This window comes from Cuculus canorus, chromosome Z (genome assembly GCF_017976375.1).
Source record: "Cuculus canorus isolate bCucCan1 chromosome Z, bCucCan1.pri, whole genome shotgun sequence".
In the NCBI taxonomy this organism is placed as follows: Eukaryota; Metazoa; Chordata; class Aves; order Cuculiformes; family Cuculidae; genus Cuculus; species Cuculus canorus.
In genome coordinates this window covers 14,612,645-14,630,539 of record NC_071441.1, presented here as the reverse complement: position 1 = coordinate 14,630,539, position 17,895 = coordinate 14,612,645, and the positions used below count along the sequence as shown (strand labels likewise).

The 17,895-nt window shown below is 39.6% G+C and overlaps 1 protein-coding gene across 6 annotated transcripts in view; it reads right to left on the bottom strand.

Moving 5' to 3' along the window:
* The window catches only part of GLIS3 (GLIS family zinc finger 3), a 159,674-nt gene that overhangs the window by 6,368 nt on the left and 135,411 nt on the right, over positions 1-17,895 (bottom strand). For 5 of the 6 annotated variants that reach the window (XM_054055199.1, XM_054055198.1, XM_054055196.1 and 2 more), the window contains exons 6-9: positions 17,335-17,476; positions 11,841-12,000; positions 7,970-8,151; positions 163-345 (exon numbers count right to left, since the gene is read on the bottom strand). In XM_054055199.1, the coding sequence (XP_053911174.1) occupies positions 163-345; positions 7,970-8,151; positions 11,841-12,000; positions 17,335-17,476 (667 nt within the window). The remainder of the gene's footprint in view (positions 1-162; positions 346-7,969; positions 8,152-11,840; positions 12,001-17,334; positions 17,477-17,895) is intronic. The other variant, XM_054055200.1, reaches the window with a different exon arrangement.

Here is a 17,895-nt window from a genome sequence, read left to right as displayed (position 1 = left end):
GACTAGTTCCCAATGCCAAACACTCCATAAAGGTCTGAAAACCATCTCCTCTTTGGGAAGAGTCTGTCATGACAGGTCCCAGTCACACACACAGCTCAAGCAGATCTGTCGAAGTCCACAAACCGTACACAACCATCCACAAAGCGCCCAGCTGTCATTTACCTGTAATACCAGAATGAGCTGTAAAAGATCGATGGAAAAGGCCAACACCTGGCTGGCCTGCTGATGTGGGAACTAAGCAGTCTTCAAAAGGAGGAACCATACTGCAAGAAACACCATGTTGTACATTCTTCTGATTGTCAGCATAATGTGGAGGGCAGAAAGTCTGAAGCTGTCCATAAAAACCTACAAGGAGAAGAAAGTGGTCAGTAAAAGACCTGGACAGAGACACAAGAGATAGCATGTGGAACAGTGGCTACAAGTATGATAAATTCCTCAACTGCAGTAGCATTAGGGCTTAAATTATTTTCTACCAATAAAGTAGCTGTGACATGAAGCTTCTTAAGACTTCCTCCAGTTGCTACTAATTCCAAACACAATCTGCTTCATGGACATCCTGATTCCAGCATGAATTATGAGAGGCACTGACTGGCTAGAAGTTAAAATTTTTCAGCAAATTTCTCCCTTTGCTTTGCCATCCTGCTGTCTGAACTGGCACCATCCATATTTCACACTGAACTCCTGCATGAAAAATCTAAGAAAATGCTTAATTCAAAACAAAGGAAGATTATTCAAGTAAGGTCTGAATAAAATCTGAGGGTCTATTACTGACGCCATCACAGATGGTTGATAATGGGTACATGCATATAAGACTCAAAAGGTCTGCTATCTGATGATCTCTGGGGTCTGCTGTTTCTAAGAACAGGATGAGAGTCTTACCCACTTGTCAGCAGCAATGAGTCTACATGGAAGAGAACCAAGATCATTATGCCACGTGACATAAAAGATCTCCACCAATGTTTTTGGATTTTAAGTTGTTTTTTGCTCCTCAAGTGGTATTTGCAAGAGGCATATAAGCATTGGGTAAATTCACATTCAAGTCCATGCCAACATATATATTTATATAACCAAGATCAAGCTTCCTGGTAAACAGGGACACAAATGCAATGTAAAAGGCACAGACAGATGTTCTGCAGTAAGTTGGCCTGCAGATTTTTCTTATGGAAGCAAGATATTTTTTTCTCAAAAAATTGCTAAGTCTGTATTTTGGAGATTTTTCCTCAGAGTCTGAAGGATGGCTCTTTTAGGTTAAAGACTGTGGTGTGCATTTATTTCTGTTTCTATAATACATTCTTAGAGTATATGTCCAAAATAAAGCCATTATAAGTTCAGTATTACAATATATGTATATTTGTCCTTTATAGAAAAGCTGTCTCAGGTTCCTCTCCGCCAGTGCTGCGGCTCCTTGTTCTCACCACTCTCTTTCCATGCACAATAGAAAAAATGGAAAACCACAGTGCATAACCTCCAAGTTTTACATAAAAATAGCAGGCCTTGACTGTCCAAAAAGAGGCCATGAATCATACAGGTTCTGAAGATTTTATTAGAGAACAGCTTACTTCCTAAGGGCCAGTGTGCTATTCTTTTGATGATGAATATGTTGTGGTAAGTCATACCAAAAAAGCTACTGTCAAGAAAATGACCCCCTACCTCAGAAAGCATCTTAAGGGTTTTCCTCTGTCTCAAGTTTGTTCCAGAGACATTACTGTCAATAGAAAAGGCTGATGTGCAGGGCTGCCTCTTCTAGCCAGTCTAGTTAACCAATATCCATACGGCAAAGCCCTTCCTGCCGAATTTCCTTCTAGTGTAGGAAGGTAAATAAAAAGAAACAACAACAAAACCTTTCCTAAGCCTTTAAAACAACAACATCGGGGAAAAAAGGGGGAAAAAAACCCCAGAATATAAGGATTGAAACCCATTTTTTAATGCATCTTCTGTATACAAACTCCATACTGCAGATACTGGCTTACGATCCAAGAACTTCAATCACTCTCCTCTCCTTAGGAATCTGTTTATTGTTTTTTTACATATTATAAAAAAGGAAGATCCCTGTTCCTCTCAGTGATCATAACTGTTCATAGATTCTACTTTAAAGAGCACTTTGTACTAAGAGGGAATAAGGAAACCTAATCTGGATAATTACAGGGACAAGCAAGCTTAGGTTCACCCTTCCATGGGTACAGCAACTAGCCTCAGTATATCCACACTGTGTATTTAGGAAAGAACATTTACACCAAACCTTCAGCTTTCATGCCTGGAATCTACTGATGCCCATGAGCAGTAACAAACCATGAGTAGAAAGCAAATTAGTTGACAGGATTAAAAGCTCCCTCCCAAAAGTAATGAGATGTTTGGGTGAGCAGCACGTGACAAAAGGCCCTTATGTACCATTCAACAGTTCAGAAAGGATCACGGGGATATCCTAGACAACAGGAGATTAAAAGCAGAGGCAATCCTTTTATGGGAAGCATGAAACATGGAATCACCACCTTGGAATCACAGATACTGATATCTAAAAAAGACATGTCTAAATATCTTGTGTATTATATGACACCTGAACATGACTATTGGCCTATTCATTCATTACTGTTAATTAGAAATGCCTCACATGGGGCATCTAGTTTGGACTTACAAATAAAAACTATTTTAAAAATAAAAAAATCATATTGGTGCAGTTCCACATCGCAATCTAAACAAACCTTCCAACATCAAATCCCTTTACAGGGACAGTCTATGCTTAGAAACATGTTATAAACATCAGGCACTTGGCAAACTTTTTCTGGATTGTGGCTAGGATATAGCAGTATTTCCATTACGTTTCCTATAAAACTGTGCAAATGGGACTATTGTTTGCTAAAGCTGCACTGAGTATTTATGTGCAGATAAGGCATTTCATAAATAACAGGGATGGAGAAAGAAGGATGCAGTGGAAAACATGCTGCATCACTTTATGTCATATAACTTGTTTTCTACCAAGTGGGAGGAAGGATGCATCATATAGGAATTTTATGGTTCTAATTATTTTTCCTTTGAGGCTAATTTCTGTGCTCTCCATGCGGAAACCTACGAATGCTAGCACACATAAAATATGCTTGAATTGAAACAGAAAACTCAGTATTTAAAAGCACTGGAATAGGCCAGGACTATGGACAGGAAAAGACAGTCAGAACCCGCGCCCAGAACACAGAAGGATGCTTATGGGGAGGTCTAGGAAACAATGATGACGGAAAGTCTCTACATTTTATTTAGTAGTCTTGCAAGACAATTCTGTGTACACTGAATGAAATTAATGCCTAATTTACACATACATAACAAGAGTTTAGATCAGCAAACAGTTACACTAAAGAACACTGACACAATAGTTAGTGTCGTGTCTGAAAACTTGTGCGAGAATCTTGAGTTCATATAAAAGAAGGAAAAAAAAAGAAGAAAAAAAAAAGAAAAATAAAAAGGGGAAGCACAGTTCATCTTCCACAACAAGCACAATTTGTAGACTCTGGTCTCACTCTAGAGAGGCTGAGCACTCGTAGATTTCTTTGTCTTTTGCAGGGACTGCAAGCACTTCACGGTTCTATCTGTAAGACAATTGTTTCAGTCTTTATTTTCTTTTAAAGTTTAACTGCAACTATGCTGAGTCAGACTGCAAAGAACGTCAGGAATTTACAACCTGACAATCCTTAAATGTTTAGTCCTGACATTTAAGAATTAACTCTTGTAAAATAAATGAAATGGAAAAAAAAACTAATAGCCATCCAAAACTTGACGTAGAAGCTACATAGCTATTAACAGTTTTTGCCTCCTTCAGAAAAAACTTTTTAAATCTACTTTTCCCTCAACACACTGTGAAAACGTACTGTTCGGTCAGACTAGCTACCAGAAACAACCATTTAAACCTATAGTCATCTGAGCCAGCTGGCAAGACCCTTGAAGACACATGCTGAGATGTCCTTTCACATTGCTCTGTGCTCGTTCTCTATTCGTTACTTACTCGCAGCATCCTGTTCCTGATGCAGAACAATCTGGCAGTATTGCTAGCTGAAGTCTGGCAGAAAAAATACTTACCTTGGGGCTGAGCTATTCTGAGTCATGTCCTCTGTGTTTGCTCATTCTCTACTTAAGCAAAAGAATATTGTTTACCAAAGTTTACAAGCTTTGACGCTTTGGTATGTTAATCACTACATTGCATAAAGAACCAGGGAAGTGCAGAAAGCACTTTCATTAACTGATAACCCCGCTATATAATTTTTTTAACATGGGAACAGAGCACAGAAAATAATTCAGCTTTCCTAGATATATGTTCTTCTCATGATTCAGTGTCATAAATATCCATCTTATAAAATGGAGAGCCATAAACTGGAAAGAGCAGAATAATGCATACATAACTCTATTCCCCTTAGTTCATAAGCACTATTCTAAATATCTTTGTCCACATCTGCAGTTCATCAGGTCATAGTGTAGAGGTTTTTGAATTGGAGCCAAAACACGATACAGCAAAGTTTCCTAACTTGGTATTAGGGCTTATGAGAGACATTGACTTCATCCTTAGTCAGCTCTCTGCCTGGCACCACAAAGAGAGAATATTTTTGCAAGAAAATCATTATAACTGTGACTAAGAAATATACACGTGGGTGAGTAGTTACTGCTATTGTATGTAAAAAATCCAATTGTCTTTGGCCTGAACTGCTTCAAAACAGTGTTGCTCTGCAGTGTATTTCTACAGTGTCCAGTATGTGAATTACACAAGCATCAGATAATCATTTGGTACCACCTGAGTGTGAAGAACAACACAAAAAGACAGGGGATAAAAAGACAGAGATATGAGTCATATATTGTACTGTCAGACTTACTTGCAAATGTGAAACACTAGAAACATTTCTATTTATTTAAATCTGATTATTTGTAATTAAAAGATAACCCTTACTAGTAGAGCTGCCCGTATAGATACGCTAGTATTGCTAACTCATATAAGCTAACTTTTTTTTAAATAGCAACCTTTTTTTATTTCTGAATATTTTGCATGTCATTTCTATTTTCTTCACCATTCAGCCAGCATTGGTCCACAATGTAACTCACAAACACATACGACATGAGTTACAGGCAAAGTTTTAAAGTGCAAAAATGCTCACAATATCAGAAGCAAAATCCAAAAGCTATGTTCGTGCCTAAAAGAGCTTTATCTCACTCTATACCACAAGTACAATAGACTTCCTCACTGTGAAGAAAGGAGTTTCTACTGCTATTCTTTTTTTTTCCCACCTCATGCATCTCTACTGACTTGCCTCTGAACAATGCCTTAGTCTTGCAGTCTGTATCTCTGCTGAGGTCCATGTAGTTGTTCTTGGTTGAAAAGACTTGCCAGCACAATACAAGTCCTGGGACAATTGCTACAGATTTCCAAGACCTGTATTGTCTTCTATTCTGTCTACAAACGCATAGCACAAAAGGGGTGCAAAGGTGTCAAGTTCGGAAGTTGTCACTCCAGTCTCCAGTTCAGGACAGTTTCAGATTTACTGTCTATAGTAATCCAATAAAAGATACTACAGTCTAATGAAAGGAATGGATGCACTTTGTTTCCGCAGCTCAGCAAGTTGTCTAACATCACCACTTCCAAACACCCCATGCAGAAAAGGAAATTGAGAATTTCACAAAAGGAAGTAAAGGGAATATTTAGTCTATTGTATAGTATTATTGAAGGCAATAAGAAGCACTCTCTGACATTACTGTGTGTCTGATGCTGAATATCACTCAGAACTAATACTGAAATTTGAATTGTAAACAATTTTCTTCCAAGAAAATGCAGTTTCACAATACAACTAGCTATTAGATATGACAGGCTTGTCAATCTTGGAGCTCCTACATAATTTCTTTCTAAAAGATAGTGCTCAGATCTCCATGAGCTTTTAAGATGCTCAGGCTTTCAGTAAGGGAATCTGTTTAGTTCTTCATAAAGCTTTAAGGCAATGAAACTCTTTCTTCCTCGGTACAGCCAATTTAAATGGAGTTGACAAGTTTAAGACTACATATTGAGAAAAAAATGTCATCATTGACAGACTGAGCTGACGTGGCTACAACTACAGCACTTTAAATCAGAAAAGTCAAATCTTTACAAGTGCAACTTTGAATTGCTATCTAGGATTAGATCACTCCTCTCAGGAATTTCCATTTTCAACATAGATTTTCCTAGGACAAGGAAGTAAACACAATAATGTTAATGTGGAACTAAGCGAAGATTTGGTTTAAGGTCCAAGCCCTTAAGGTTATCTATTCTAACTTTGGATGTGGAATGGAGCTTCAGTCCATATATGATATTTGCAAAGAGGGTCTCCACTGGGACTTCTTCTTACAATGGTTTCAATGACTCATGTCTTTCGTCCTTTTAAACCCTCTTTGGTCTGTGAATGGGGGAGATGGGAACACAGTAGCATTGCTTGTCTGCTTTAAAGAGAAGACAGCCAAGCAGATACAGAGCTGGCTGCACCAGCCAGTACAAGCCCATGTGGAGCAGCAACTAATCCAAGGTAAACTCTTAGTCTCTGGGAGTCAGGATTCTTTATAAACTGTTCAATTTTGGAGCATCTGGCTGTAATCCCAGCTTCTACAATTACTGAAGCTCTCATGACCCTGAGAGGAAGAGGGTGGTAAAGACATCTATGCACTCAAAGACAATTTTTGTTCCACGCATGAAGATGACCTCAATGTCTAGATGCCTTTCTGGAAGATGAATTCTTGCCAAATATCCACCAAAAAAAAGAATTGCGTAAAATGTATTGTACTATGGAAACAGGAACCTAACCTGACCCCTTCATGCTCCATATGCTAGGAATTTATTTCACCTGCTCTAGCATGTCTTTGCATATGTTACATGACAATGACCAGTATATAAATAAATCTCATCCTATCTTCTCCTGGCCCTATATTATTAGTGAAATTTTAATCACAGAATACAGAAAGCCAACAATCACTGTCTACGTAAACTGGTAAGTTTCATGTTCTACTACTAATCAATTCCGTACAGTATTATCAGTTCCTGGAAGAAAAGCATCTCGCTCATATCCTACTCACATGTGGTCTAGCATAGTAAGAACAAAACAGGACTGGCACCTTCCTTTCTCCCCTTCAAACTCATGAACTCCAGCAGATGCCTCAGTGTCTGTCTCATCCCTCTGCCTAGGAAGACTGCATCCGTGAGAGGAAGAAAATAAAAGAAGCCTTGGTTTTCTCAAGACATGTTTCCTATGATGTCTACTGTGACAATTCTCAGGAAGCCTGACCACAAAGACGAATCTGAAGGCCTAGGGAAGTCCAGTGTGCTATGTACCTTGTATATGTAAAAATGGCAAACCACATATTTAAACTGTTGAGAGGACAGAGCATGACTGCTGTCAACAAATTTCTGAAAAGTTAAGGTAATTACAATTCAGACTTCATGCCAACTAGAACCACCCCCCACGCCAACAACCCAGCATTGTTTTCAGCTACTGTCAATTTTCTTCTTGGTACAGAAGTTTTACTTGATTGAACAAAGAAGGAGAGAGAAGTCTTCTAGAAGCTGTTTACACATTGCAAGTGTAAACATAGCTATAAGAAACACCTATGCTAAGAAAATAAGAGGTCCATTGGTCCACAAGTGCAACAGAGAAAAATATTCCACCTCTTGAAAACCTGATAACATTTTATGTGAAAAATCAGCATAACATTAGAAATTCAAAAGGAGAGGCTAACGCAGTATTATTTGCAGCTCTATTCAAAGTTCAGCTTTGAAAATCAGTCTGAAGAGAAACCCATTACTTCATAGTAAGATGAATAACCATTAGCTAAGTTAAGAATTTTATGGAACTCTGAAGGCAGGGTCTTGACTTCCCATAGTCTTTCAAAAGGAAAGAAGCCTTAAATATACCAGTGCTGGCCCCTAAGGCACTTGATTTGAAGCCAATAATTCACACCAGTGATCAAGATTCTTCATTCTTACCTTGGACGTGGAGGCTACTTGGCTGACAAGAAGGAGTTGCTGCTGGCTGGTATGTCTTTAGAGGCATTCCTGCAGGATGTTGAAGGTGGGGAGGTTGTGGAGTCGGTCTCTGCATCATGGGATGTGTAACTGAAATTTTCTGGGGGCTGATGTGGTGAGGAGAAGGAACCAGAGCAACAAACCTAGGAGTTCAAAAACACAAAACTGTAAAATCTCCAACAGATAAGTCCCAAGATGGTTTCTATGTTACTTAGATCACTAAAATGTTTAGCAGTTTGCATAGATACAGACTTTCAAAAGAACAGTGTGCAGCCCACATAGAGAGAAGATGTATTTTCGAACAGTGACACATCATTAGATTTGATGACTGAGAAATGAAAAGGCTGAAATGCATCCTCATAATGGAAAACATTTAACTTCTGTGAGTGGGTTTAAGTCTTAGCAGGAAGAGAGAGCTCATGGGGGATCTGAATTCTGAGGCACTGCCAGCTATTAATTGCCAGGCTTTGTATCAGCTTTATCTGCCAATAATCAGTTGTCCTCACTGGAAGCAAATGGTCAGTTCTGGTCATTGGAAACTGAGGAGTTAGATATTAGGTTCAGTTCTAGGTTCAGGTTTCAAGTTCTAGAAGTCTTTGTATGTTACATAGAGCTATCTGAAAATAAACAATCTGAAGTCAATATAATGTATATATTACATTATAGAAAAGTGTCAAATTGCTTCTGGGTGGGCAGAGTCTGATCATGTCAAAATGTTGATCTGGACTCCAAGTACAAACTAAAAGCCTGGTGGAGGAGCAGAAGCATACAGACAGAACTTGGTGGTGCAGCTGCCACAGTGGTTCATCACTTCACTGGTTGGCCACTTGTAACAAGGAACTCCTGGACAAACTTAAATATGGAAAGGAAGCCTACAGAGGGTGGAAGCAAGGGCAGGTAGCCTAACAGAAATACAGGGAAATTGCCCAAGCAGCCACAGATGACATCAGGAAAGCTAAAGCCCTGATAGAATTAAATCTGGCCAAGGACATCAGGAGCAGCAACAAAAGCTTCTATAAGTACATCAGTGATAAGAGAAGGACTATGGAGAATGTGGACCCTCTCCAGAAGGAAATGGAAGACCTGTTTACCCAGGATATGGAGAAGGCTGAAGTACTCAATGACTTTTTTGCCTTGTTCTTCACCAGCAAGAGCTCACACCACACTGTCCAGTTCACAGAAGGCAAAGGCAGGGACTGTGAGAACAAAGAATCGCCCTCTGTAGGAGAAGATCAGGTGTGACACCATCTAAGGAATGTGAAGATGCACAAGTACATGGGACCAGATGAATTGCATCTGTGGATCCTGAGGGAACTGGTGGATGAAGTTGTTAAACCACTATTGGTCATACTTGAGAAGTTGCGGCAGCCTGGTGAAGTTCTCACTGACTGGAAAAGGAAAAACATAATTCTCATTTTTAAAAGAAGGAAAAATGAAGACCTGGGGATTTACAGGCTGGCCAGTGTCTCACCTCTGTTCGCGGTAAGATCATGGATGGAGAAGATCCTCCTCAAAACTGTGCTGAGGCATATGAAAATGAGGAGGTGATTGGTGACACCCAACATGGCTTCACTAAGGGCAAATCACACCTGACAAGTTTGGTGGCCTTCTACGATAGGGCTACAGTGTTGGAGGATAAGGGAAGAGTAACTGACATCATTTACCTAGACTTGTGCAAAGCATTACACAACAGCCTTGACTCTAAATTGGAGAATCATGGATTTGATGGATGCACCACTTGGTGGATAAGGAAATGCACTGGTTGGATGCACTTAAAAGAGTTGTCGTCAATAGCTCTATGTCCAAGAGGACACTGGTGATGTGTGGCATTCTGCAGGTGTCAGTGTTGGGACCAGTGTTGTTTAACATCTTTGTTGGAGACATGGGCAGTAGGATTGTAAGCACCTTCAGCAAGCTTGCCAACAAAACAAGCTGTGTGGCCTCACCAACACACTGGAGGGAAAGGATGCCATCCAGAGGAACCTTGACAGGCTTGAGAGGTGGGCCGTTGCAAACCTCATGATGTTCAACAAGGCCAGGTGCCAGGTGGTGCAATCCCAAGCACAAATACAGGCTGCGTGGAGAATGGATTGAGAGTAGCCTTGAAGAGAAGGACTTGGGGGTGCTGGTGGATGAGAAGCTCAACAGGAGCTGGCAATGTGCTCTTGCAGCCCAAAAGGCCAACTGTGTCCTGGGCTCCATCAAAAGATATGTGACCAGCAGGCTGAGGGAAGTGATCCTTCCCCTCTATTTCACTCTTGTGAGATCTCACCTGGAGTACTGCGTTCAGTTCTAGAGACCTCAGCACAGGAAGGACATGGATCTGTTTGAGCAAGTCCAGAGGAGGACCTCAAAGATGATACAAGAGCTGGAGCACCTTACAAATGAGGAAAGACTGAGAGAGTTGGGGCTGTTTAGCCTAGAGAAGAGAAGGCTCCAGGGGGACCTTATAGCGACCTTCTAGTACTGAAAAGGTGTCTACAGGAAATCTGCGGAGGGGCTCTTTGTCAGGGACTGTAGTGGTAGGACGAGGTGTAATGTTTTTAAGCTGAAGGAAGGGAGATTTAGATCAGATATCAGGAAGAAATTTTTTCCTGTGAGGGTGGTGAGGCACTGGAACAGGTTGCCCAGGGCAGCAGTGGAGATGTTCAAGGCAAGGTTGTATAAGGCTTTGAAAAACCAGATCTAGAGGAAGGTGTCCTTGCCCTTAGGGGGAGTGAGGGCGGGGGGGTGTTGGAATTGGATGATCTTTTACGTACCCTTCTAACCCACACTATTTCTATACTTCTATGATTGTAAAAAGAAACCCTTTTGACTTACTACTTGCTTCACCCACCTTCTGAAAGAGAACAGCAACTCCAAAGTGCAACCAGAGGCTGAGCTTTCTTGCTTTTCCACCCCCCCACCCCGAGGAGATGAGGAAACAGGGAAATAGAAAGAACACAAGGCAGCTTTCTGCTCTTCTGTCCTTCTCCCTCAAAGCTTGAAAACTCACCCTGCAGAAGTGAGGAGCACAGGCAGGATGAAAAGGCTGAGAGACTTGCATGTTAGAGGCAGTTCCGGGGAATGACTGATTGCAAGGTAGACTTAGAATTGAGAACCATGACAGCAACGGAAAGGTGGAGTTAGAAATCTTCTCTTTGAGGAAATCAAGAAGTGGCTACTCTAATGCTACACATGCACACAGATGCACATATACATATGGTGGAAAGAAGTAATAAGAAGAACTCACATGTCAAAATACAGACAAAAATTCTAAACAGGCATTTAAAAAGTGTATAATTTGGTCGCCAATCACATTGATTTGGTATCTGAGACATAATTTCCAAACTATTGGTTTTAGCACTAATGGTAACATGAATTGAAAATTCTTTCATTATCTCTTGTTCTTAATAAAATGGCAAGGAAAAAACCCAAAAGCCAAGTTCCTGCAGAAATACTTAGTATCGAGAGAATATTGACAGAACATGACTCTTTTACCACAAGGAAACAGAATCTCAGGGCCCCCATTCTGTAAGGCACAGCTAGGCTCCTTTGAAGTTTAGCGTCCAAACAGTATGACTTCTCTTGCTCAGGGCATCAGTAGAGATCAATAAGAGACCAGAGGAAATCCTTGAATTGGTGAAGGATAGAAAGGCCTGTTGCCCAGGCTGGGATAACAGAGTCCCTTTCTTCTCTCCTTCCTCTGTAGACCCATACAAAGAGCAATTGTTAGCTGGGCCTGCCACTAGTGACTTTATACACACTGACAATTCAGGTTCTACCTATCCTGGCAGCTCTGAAGACAGTGCTGCCCCATGCTCAGCACAGAAAAAGCAGTGACTGGTCTTACCGCTCTGAGTCCACAGCTGAGAGAAGAGGTAACTGCGTGGGAGGATGGAGAGGACTACTCTGTATGTTATGTCCTGGGGAGGTGTGGCTGCTGAGATGGGACAAGGGCACTGCCCCGGCTGCCCCACTTCGACTTATCTGTGTGCTGGGGAACATGGCTGCTGAAAGGAAAAAGAAAAATAACGCTCATCAGGCATGTGATAGCATTGATGAGTGACCAAATACTAACAAGTAATACCTCCCTTTAAGCAGTAATGCCAATTCTTAGCAACTAACAATTCTTCCTGAAATACTGTTTTCTGTCTGAAGGGAAATAAAAAAAAACCAAACCCACATTAAAATTAACTAAATAATCTTTGCTGCTCCCAAATGACACTTCCATAAAACCAGCATGACATAGCTGTCATCCGTGTCGTGAGAATTTTGTTTGAATAGGGCTGCAAGTCTTCTACAGCTTTCTGGTGTAGAAGATATGGCAAATGGTTCCTAAGATATGTATTTTTAGAGCTAGTGAACAGAAAGCACAGTTTCATAAATAGTGAAATATTTTCTACATTTCCCCCTCCACTGCAAAAATCCCAAATGTCTTAACCTTGAAGAGCTTAACCCAAACTTAAATATTGCTACTATTGCCCCTCGGCTCCCCAGTAATGCATACAAAAATTTTAAACTAGATTAACCGTTTCATAATTTTCTATGATGTTGCTCTTGTATACATTCCAAGTTAGGAAAGATTCTGGATGACTAAACAAAATGAAATACAGGACTCCCTCCAAATATCCTAATTACTCCGAATCCCGTGACCTCATTTTCAGAAGTTCTTTAAATTAAGTCAGTCAGAACATAAGACACTTATTACCAAATCCCTCTGAAAATCCAGTTACTAAATTATTTTTACCATACATCTGTGTCAGGTAGTTTATATCAATGCTGAATGGCAGCAAAATACATACTCTTAAATATTTCACAAACCCCAAGAATGAACTAGATAGCCTGTTTACAACATAAAAGTGATCTATCATTGTTTGGTCGTCTTCGTAAAAAAGTGTTCCTTAGGCTTAGTTTACAGAATAAAATTCTACTTATAAAAACTTATGTTACATCAGCGAATATGTTGGAGGTAATTATTCAAATTTACTGATAAAATCCTAGAATACAAACCAGTTCCCCAAAGGACATAGTCACTACTAAAAGATCTTTCTAGGCTAAAATACCTGCATGGATGTTGGAGTCAAAGCAGAACAAACACTCCTTCAGGAGTGACCCCATCACAGACCTGTCTTCAAGGAAACGACTTCACAATTTGAACACTGCTACTCAGTATTAAAAGGGTGAAAAGTCCACCTCAATTCTGAAGTCTTCTGCCTGTTTCCGGATGCCTCTATTCATCTCTGCAAGCCAGCCTTTTAGACACACTCGTTATTCACCAAGCTAAATCAGAGTTAAGGAACGGCTTAGGGGTTTAATTATGCTGTAGCCTCATTAAAGAGAAGTCCTTGACATCTTTCAGCTGGTAGAGATGACAGACAGCACAAGACAACAGCTAGGAAACCACTTTGTGAGTAAAAACCATCTAGTGTGGATGCTGCAGAGGCGATGTCAAAGTTTAGAGAAAGTCGGCATGAGCCACATTGGTGGGCAACACCGGTGGAGTGGAAGCTTCTCTACTATGAGGCCAGGAAGACAATCATGATAAGGATCTCAGGCAAGTATTTTCTAAGCTGTGCTTGCACATTTCTAGCTGATCCACTTAGAAGTGGTAGCACAGTCTCCCACAGCACTGCCCAAGACCTAGTGACTCTGGTCCTGGGAAATGATTATCTGCAGCCAGGCATGGGCAAAATGCCCTTTCTCTGAAACAGAGCAACATAAAGCCCACTGCAGTATTCACCTTCATAGCAGTATCTCCTGCTGTGGTACCTTATGGTGAGGTTTCCCATCAGTTTCTCTGTCTTGTTTTTGTGTTTCTCATGAAAAGACAGTGTAAAGGAAGAGGTAATTATGGCAGGGACTAGAGCGGCAGGTAGGGTATTTAAGGAAGAAAAAGCATACATACTAGCTGCAAAAATATAGCCACACACAGGCTATATTAAGTGATCACATCATGGCAGGAGAGTGTACCTGGGCTCCCATAACGCCTTGTAATGACGCCTCCAACAGTAGAACCATGAATGACAGTGTGAGAAACCACATAACACCCGTGGGCAGCAGAACACATCTTTTGTCAGTACAGCTTCTTGCTGCATAGAGATTCTGTGGTGACAAAAGCACCTCTGTAGGCACTTGGTGAAGTGAAACTGCAGTGCTGGCAGATGCTTTCTAGTGGAAATGCTACTATTAAACCTTCCTAGTGTAGACATGGCATTGGCCCAAGCTACTACCTGAATCTTGTAAATACTAGTTGAAAGGAAACATTGTCAGCCTTTGGCAGTCTATAGGCTTAATGGCAATCAACAAATATTGTCAGTGATGGCTCATTTACCTAGTAAAGCTAGTCTTAAGAGACTGATAGAAAAGTCTGGAACTATTTAAGAAACTACTAGATAACTAGACCTCTTTTTCCTGGGAGCTGTGTGTATGGCAAACTTTTCTAGTATTAAATGTTGAATTCCTTGCTCCAAGTGCTGGCAGGAAATATCTACACAAAGGAACATCTTTTCAGTGCCTGATCCTATTAAACATCTGATTTGAAAGGTATGAAACCCAGCAAATGCTCAATCAGCTTGCTCACCAACTCCAATACACAATCAGGTAGACCCAAACAGAAAGATGGAGAATTAAGTGTAAGTATTACTTAACAAAAAGGATTCCCACAACATGGCTTTTCTCTCTATCAGTGCCAGATAAACTAACATACTTAATTTTAAAAATATTCAGATATGCTGAAAGAAAACCCAACCAAACCACAAACAAAACAAAACCCCCAAACAAATTGTTGATTGTGTTCCTCTGTGTTCCTTAAAAAGACCAATCTATAACAGGATTTACAAGATGGATATAAGCTACTAATCCTGAATGTGAACTTTGGATTGGATTACACCCACAAAGTTTCAGCCACAGCAAGGGAGAAGCCATGTTTTCATTTCTGGGGTCTCATCACAAATCAGTTTATCAACACAAAAGAATATTCCACGAAAATATATCTGCAAAAGCTTCTCACTGAGAAGCTAAATTCACATGCATTCTCATAATGCATAGGAACAAATTATTAGAAGATGAACTCTGTTCCCATTTCTACTCGAAAAATACCACAGACATCTCAGCTAATACACTGCCTCTAACAATTCCCAGTAAAAATTACGTATTTTATTTATCACAAAAGTCTCAAAGTTTTAATTTGTACTTAGAAAAAAATGTTTTCACAGAAGTTTGACAAGTAGCTTCTCCATGGCAAGAGAAGCTTCTCTACCTAAGCTTTTCTACATTTTTTTGTTTCTTTCCTTGGGGCATGAATAATTTTCATATTGCCATTTCAATAAAATTATTCCCTCCCTATTACAATTATCTCGCTTACTCTCACAGTGTATTACTATGTATCAGCCTTGATGAGTATTTAATGAAACAATTCATTTTGACTACACTGGGTAGTTGTAAAAATAAAATGGCACGGATTCATCTATTCTTGACATAATACCCTTAGTTAACTGATGTAAAACAACACATAAGAATAAAACTAAGAGACATTTACCAAGTTACAGATAGCTGTGAGCATTTGTAAGGGAAAACAGTTTATTAGTTAGGAAAAGAATAGCACTGATAAAAGCAGGTTGATTAACACTATAAAAACTGCTGCAGAATAGGAAGCAGTGCCAAGTAAGAAACAACCCAGAATAATTGTATCAAATAAAATTCATAACAGTGCCGCATTACCCCAAGTAGTAAGGGACATTACTTTTTGTAATGAGATTACAAAAAGTAATGCCACCGTCTCAGAAGTTGTCTACAGAAGATCATGACCGCAGACAATTGCCAGACAAGTGTGGCTGGAGGCAATAACTTTACTCAGCTTAGGATCCTGTCAAGTCTTGGGGCAGCAGTTTGTCCAGGCTCCTATCAGTCCAGGTTTGGATTGACCCAGCACCTTGAGTTTAATATCTAATCATAGTCTGGAAGCTAGACTAGTAAAAGAGCTGAGTGCTCAACAGATCCCAGTTGAAATCTCCTGTGAGAATGTTCTCAGTTTCTGGAAACCTGGTCTCAGCTCTTCTGACACATTGTCCTTGCCCAGCTTCCATCATTTCTAGGGACTTGAAAAGAAAACTCAAGTCCTTTATTTTCTGTCTTATTTTTGTGCATTACGCTGTGTAATGTCAGTAAATATTTTGCTAAATTTCAGCATTCCTCAGTATCCAAATTCTTCCCAAAGTACAACATAAAATAAGCAATGGTTACCAACACCGTCTTGCTAGAAGATCCCAGGCCAAAATAAGGTCTTTAAAACCTGAAATTTCCTCTGGCTTTCAAATAACAGATGCCACAATCAGCCTATACTCAGCCTAACGCATTTAAAAGTTAACAGGATACAAGTAATACCAGCTATTTTATGAACTAGAATACAGTCAATTACAGCTTTAAATTTCCTGATTTTTGTCATATTAACCCACATCAACACCAAATAACGTGCAGCTCACAACAGTCTGGAAAAAACCCCACATCATACAATTGATAGGTTTACAAGCCTTTTAGTAAAAGAAAAATACTTATTGAAGTGGCCACTTCATATAATGCCATTTTCAGCAGCGCACATAACATTCAGCCAATTCTTTCACTTCCTACAGCTGGCTCAATTAATAGTTGAACTGCTAGAAGATGTAATGCATTCTGCCTGAAAGTTAAAAACAGATGTCTTTACAACTATTAAAATATTGTACTCGCAAATGTTAACATCCCATCCATCGTTGTCTTGAGCTTTGAGATGTATTTATTGCTTATAATGTATCAAATTATTCAAATTTAGCTGAAATGCAAACAAAAATTGCCTATTTAGGTAAGTATGAAAGAGTTAGGTACTTTTATATAAAAATATCTGACACCTAGCTGAAATAATAAAACAGGATCATCACATTTAAAGCATAAATGAGTTTATTGGCATATTTATAGTCATAATATGAGAGCTCCTAATGCAGCATTTAAGTTCATTAATGGAAATCTATTGGAAAACTTGTATCTGATCCATTTATAAGGAAAAGGAAAGATATTCTTGGATTTTAAATGAAGCTTAATGAATTCAAGATGTCTGTAAGGAATGGTAGAAGGTAATTGCTAGAAGAAGTCAAATGCCTATAGAGCAAAAATATTGTTCTTTGTTGTAGTAGGTCTTTTCACAGACTTCACCTGTCTTCCTCCAAAAAAAGGCATAAAAACCATTTTACATTACTTTACAGATTCTACCATGAGATAGTTTCAGATTTTAGAGTACATCCTGCTCTGCAAAATGATCTCTAATCTCAAGTGAGCAATAATACAGCACACTGTTTATCTGTCTTTTTCTATACCTGGGTAAGTATTGTGACCAGGCCCTGGGGAGCATCTTATTGCATTATCTGCAGCATTATGCGGTGATGGGGCTGTCTGGGCAGGCTGGATTGTGAGGCAGTCATTCAGGATGTCCTGGGCAAGGTCTGAGCTCAATCGTAACTGAAATGCAAGAGATAAAAAAGAAGAAATGAATATAGTATGGACAAAAAAAAAAGGAAATAAATCACAAAAATACTTTAGACATTGAAAAATTATAATGAAGAAATGTTGAGGGGTTAGAGAAAGAAATGGAGCACACACAGAATTCTTCTGATCTAAGTCCTAGCTAATATCTTTCCATTATAGCAGGCATGTTTTGAATATGAGGAAGGAAACTCTTCCAGATGACTAACAATCCGCACTCAGGACAAGGACTACTTGTACAGGTAGGGTCTTGGACAGAGGGACTTATGTGTGTTCTTTCATCACACACTACAAAAGAGAGGAGTGTCCCGATTCATAGATAACGGAGATTTATCAAAAGTCTGACATCTCTTATATCAGTGAAGGGATAGTATAAAAAAAAATCAAATATTTAC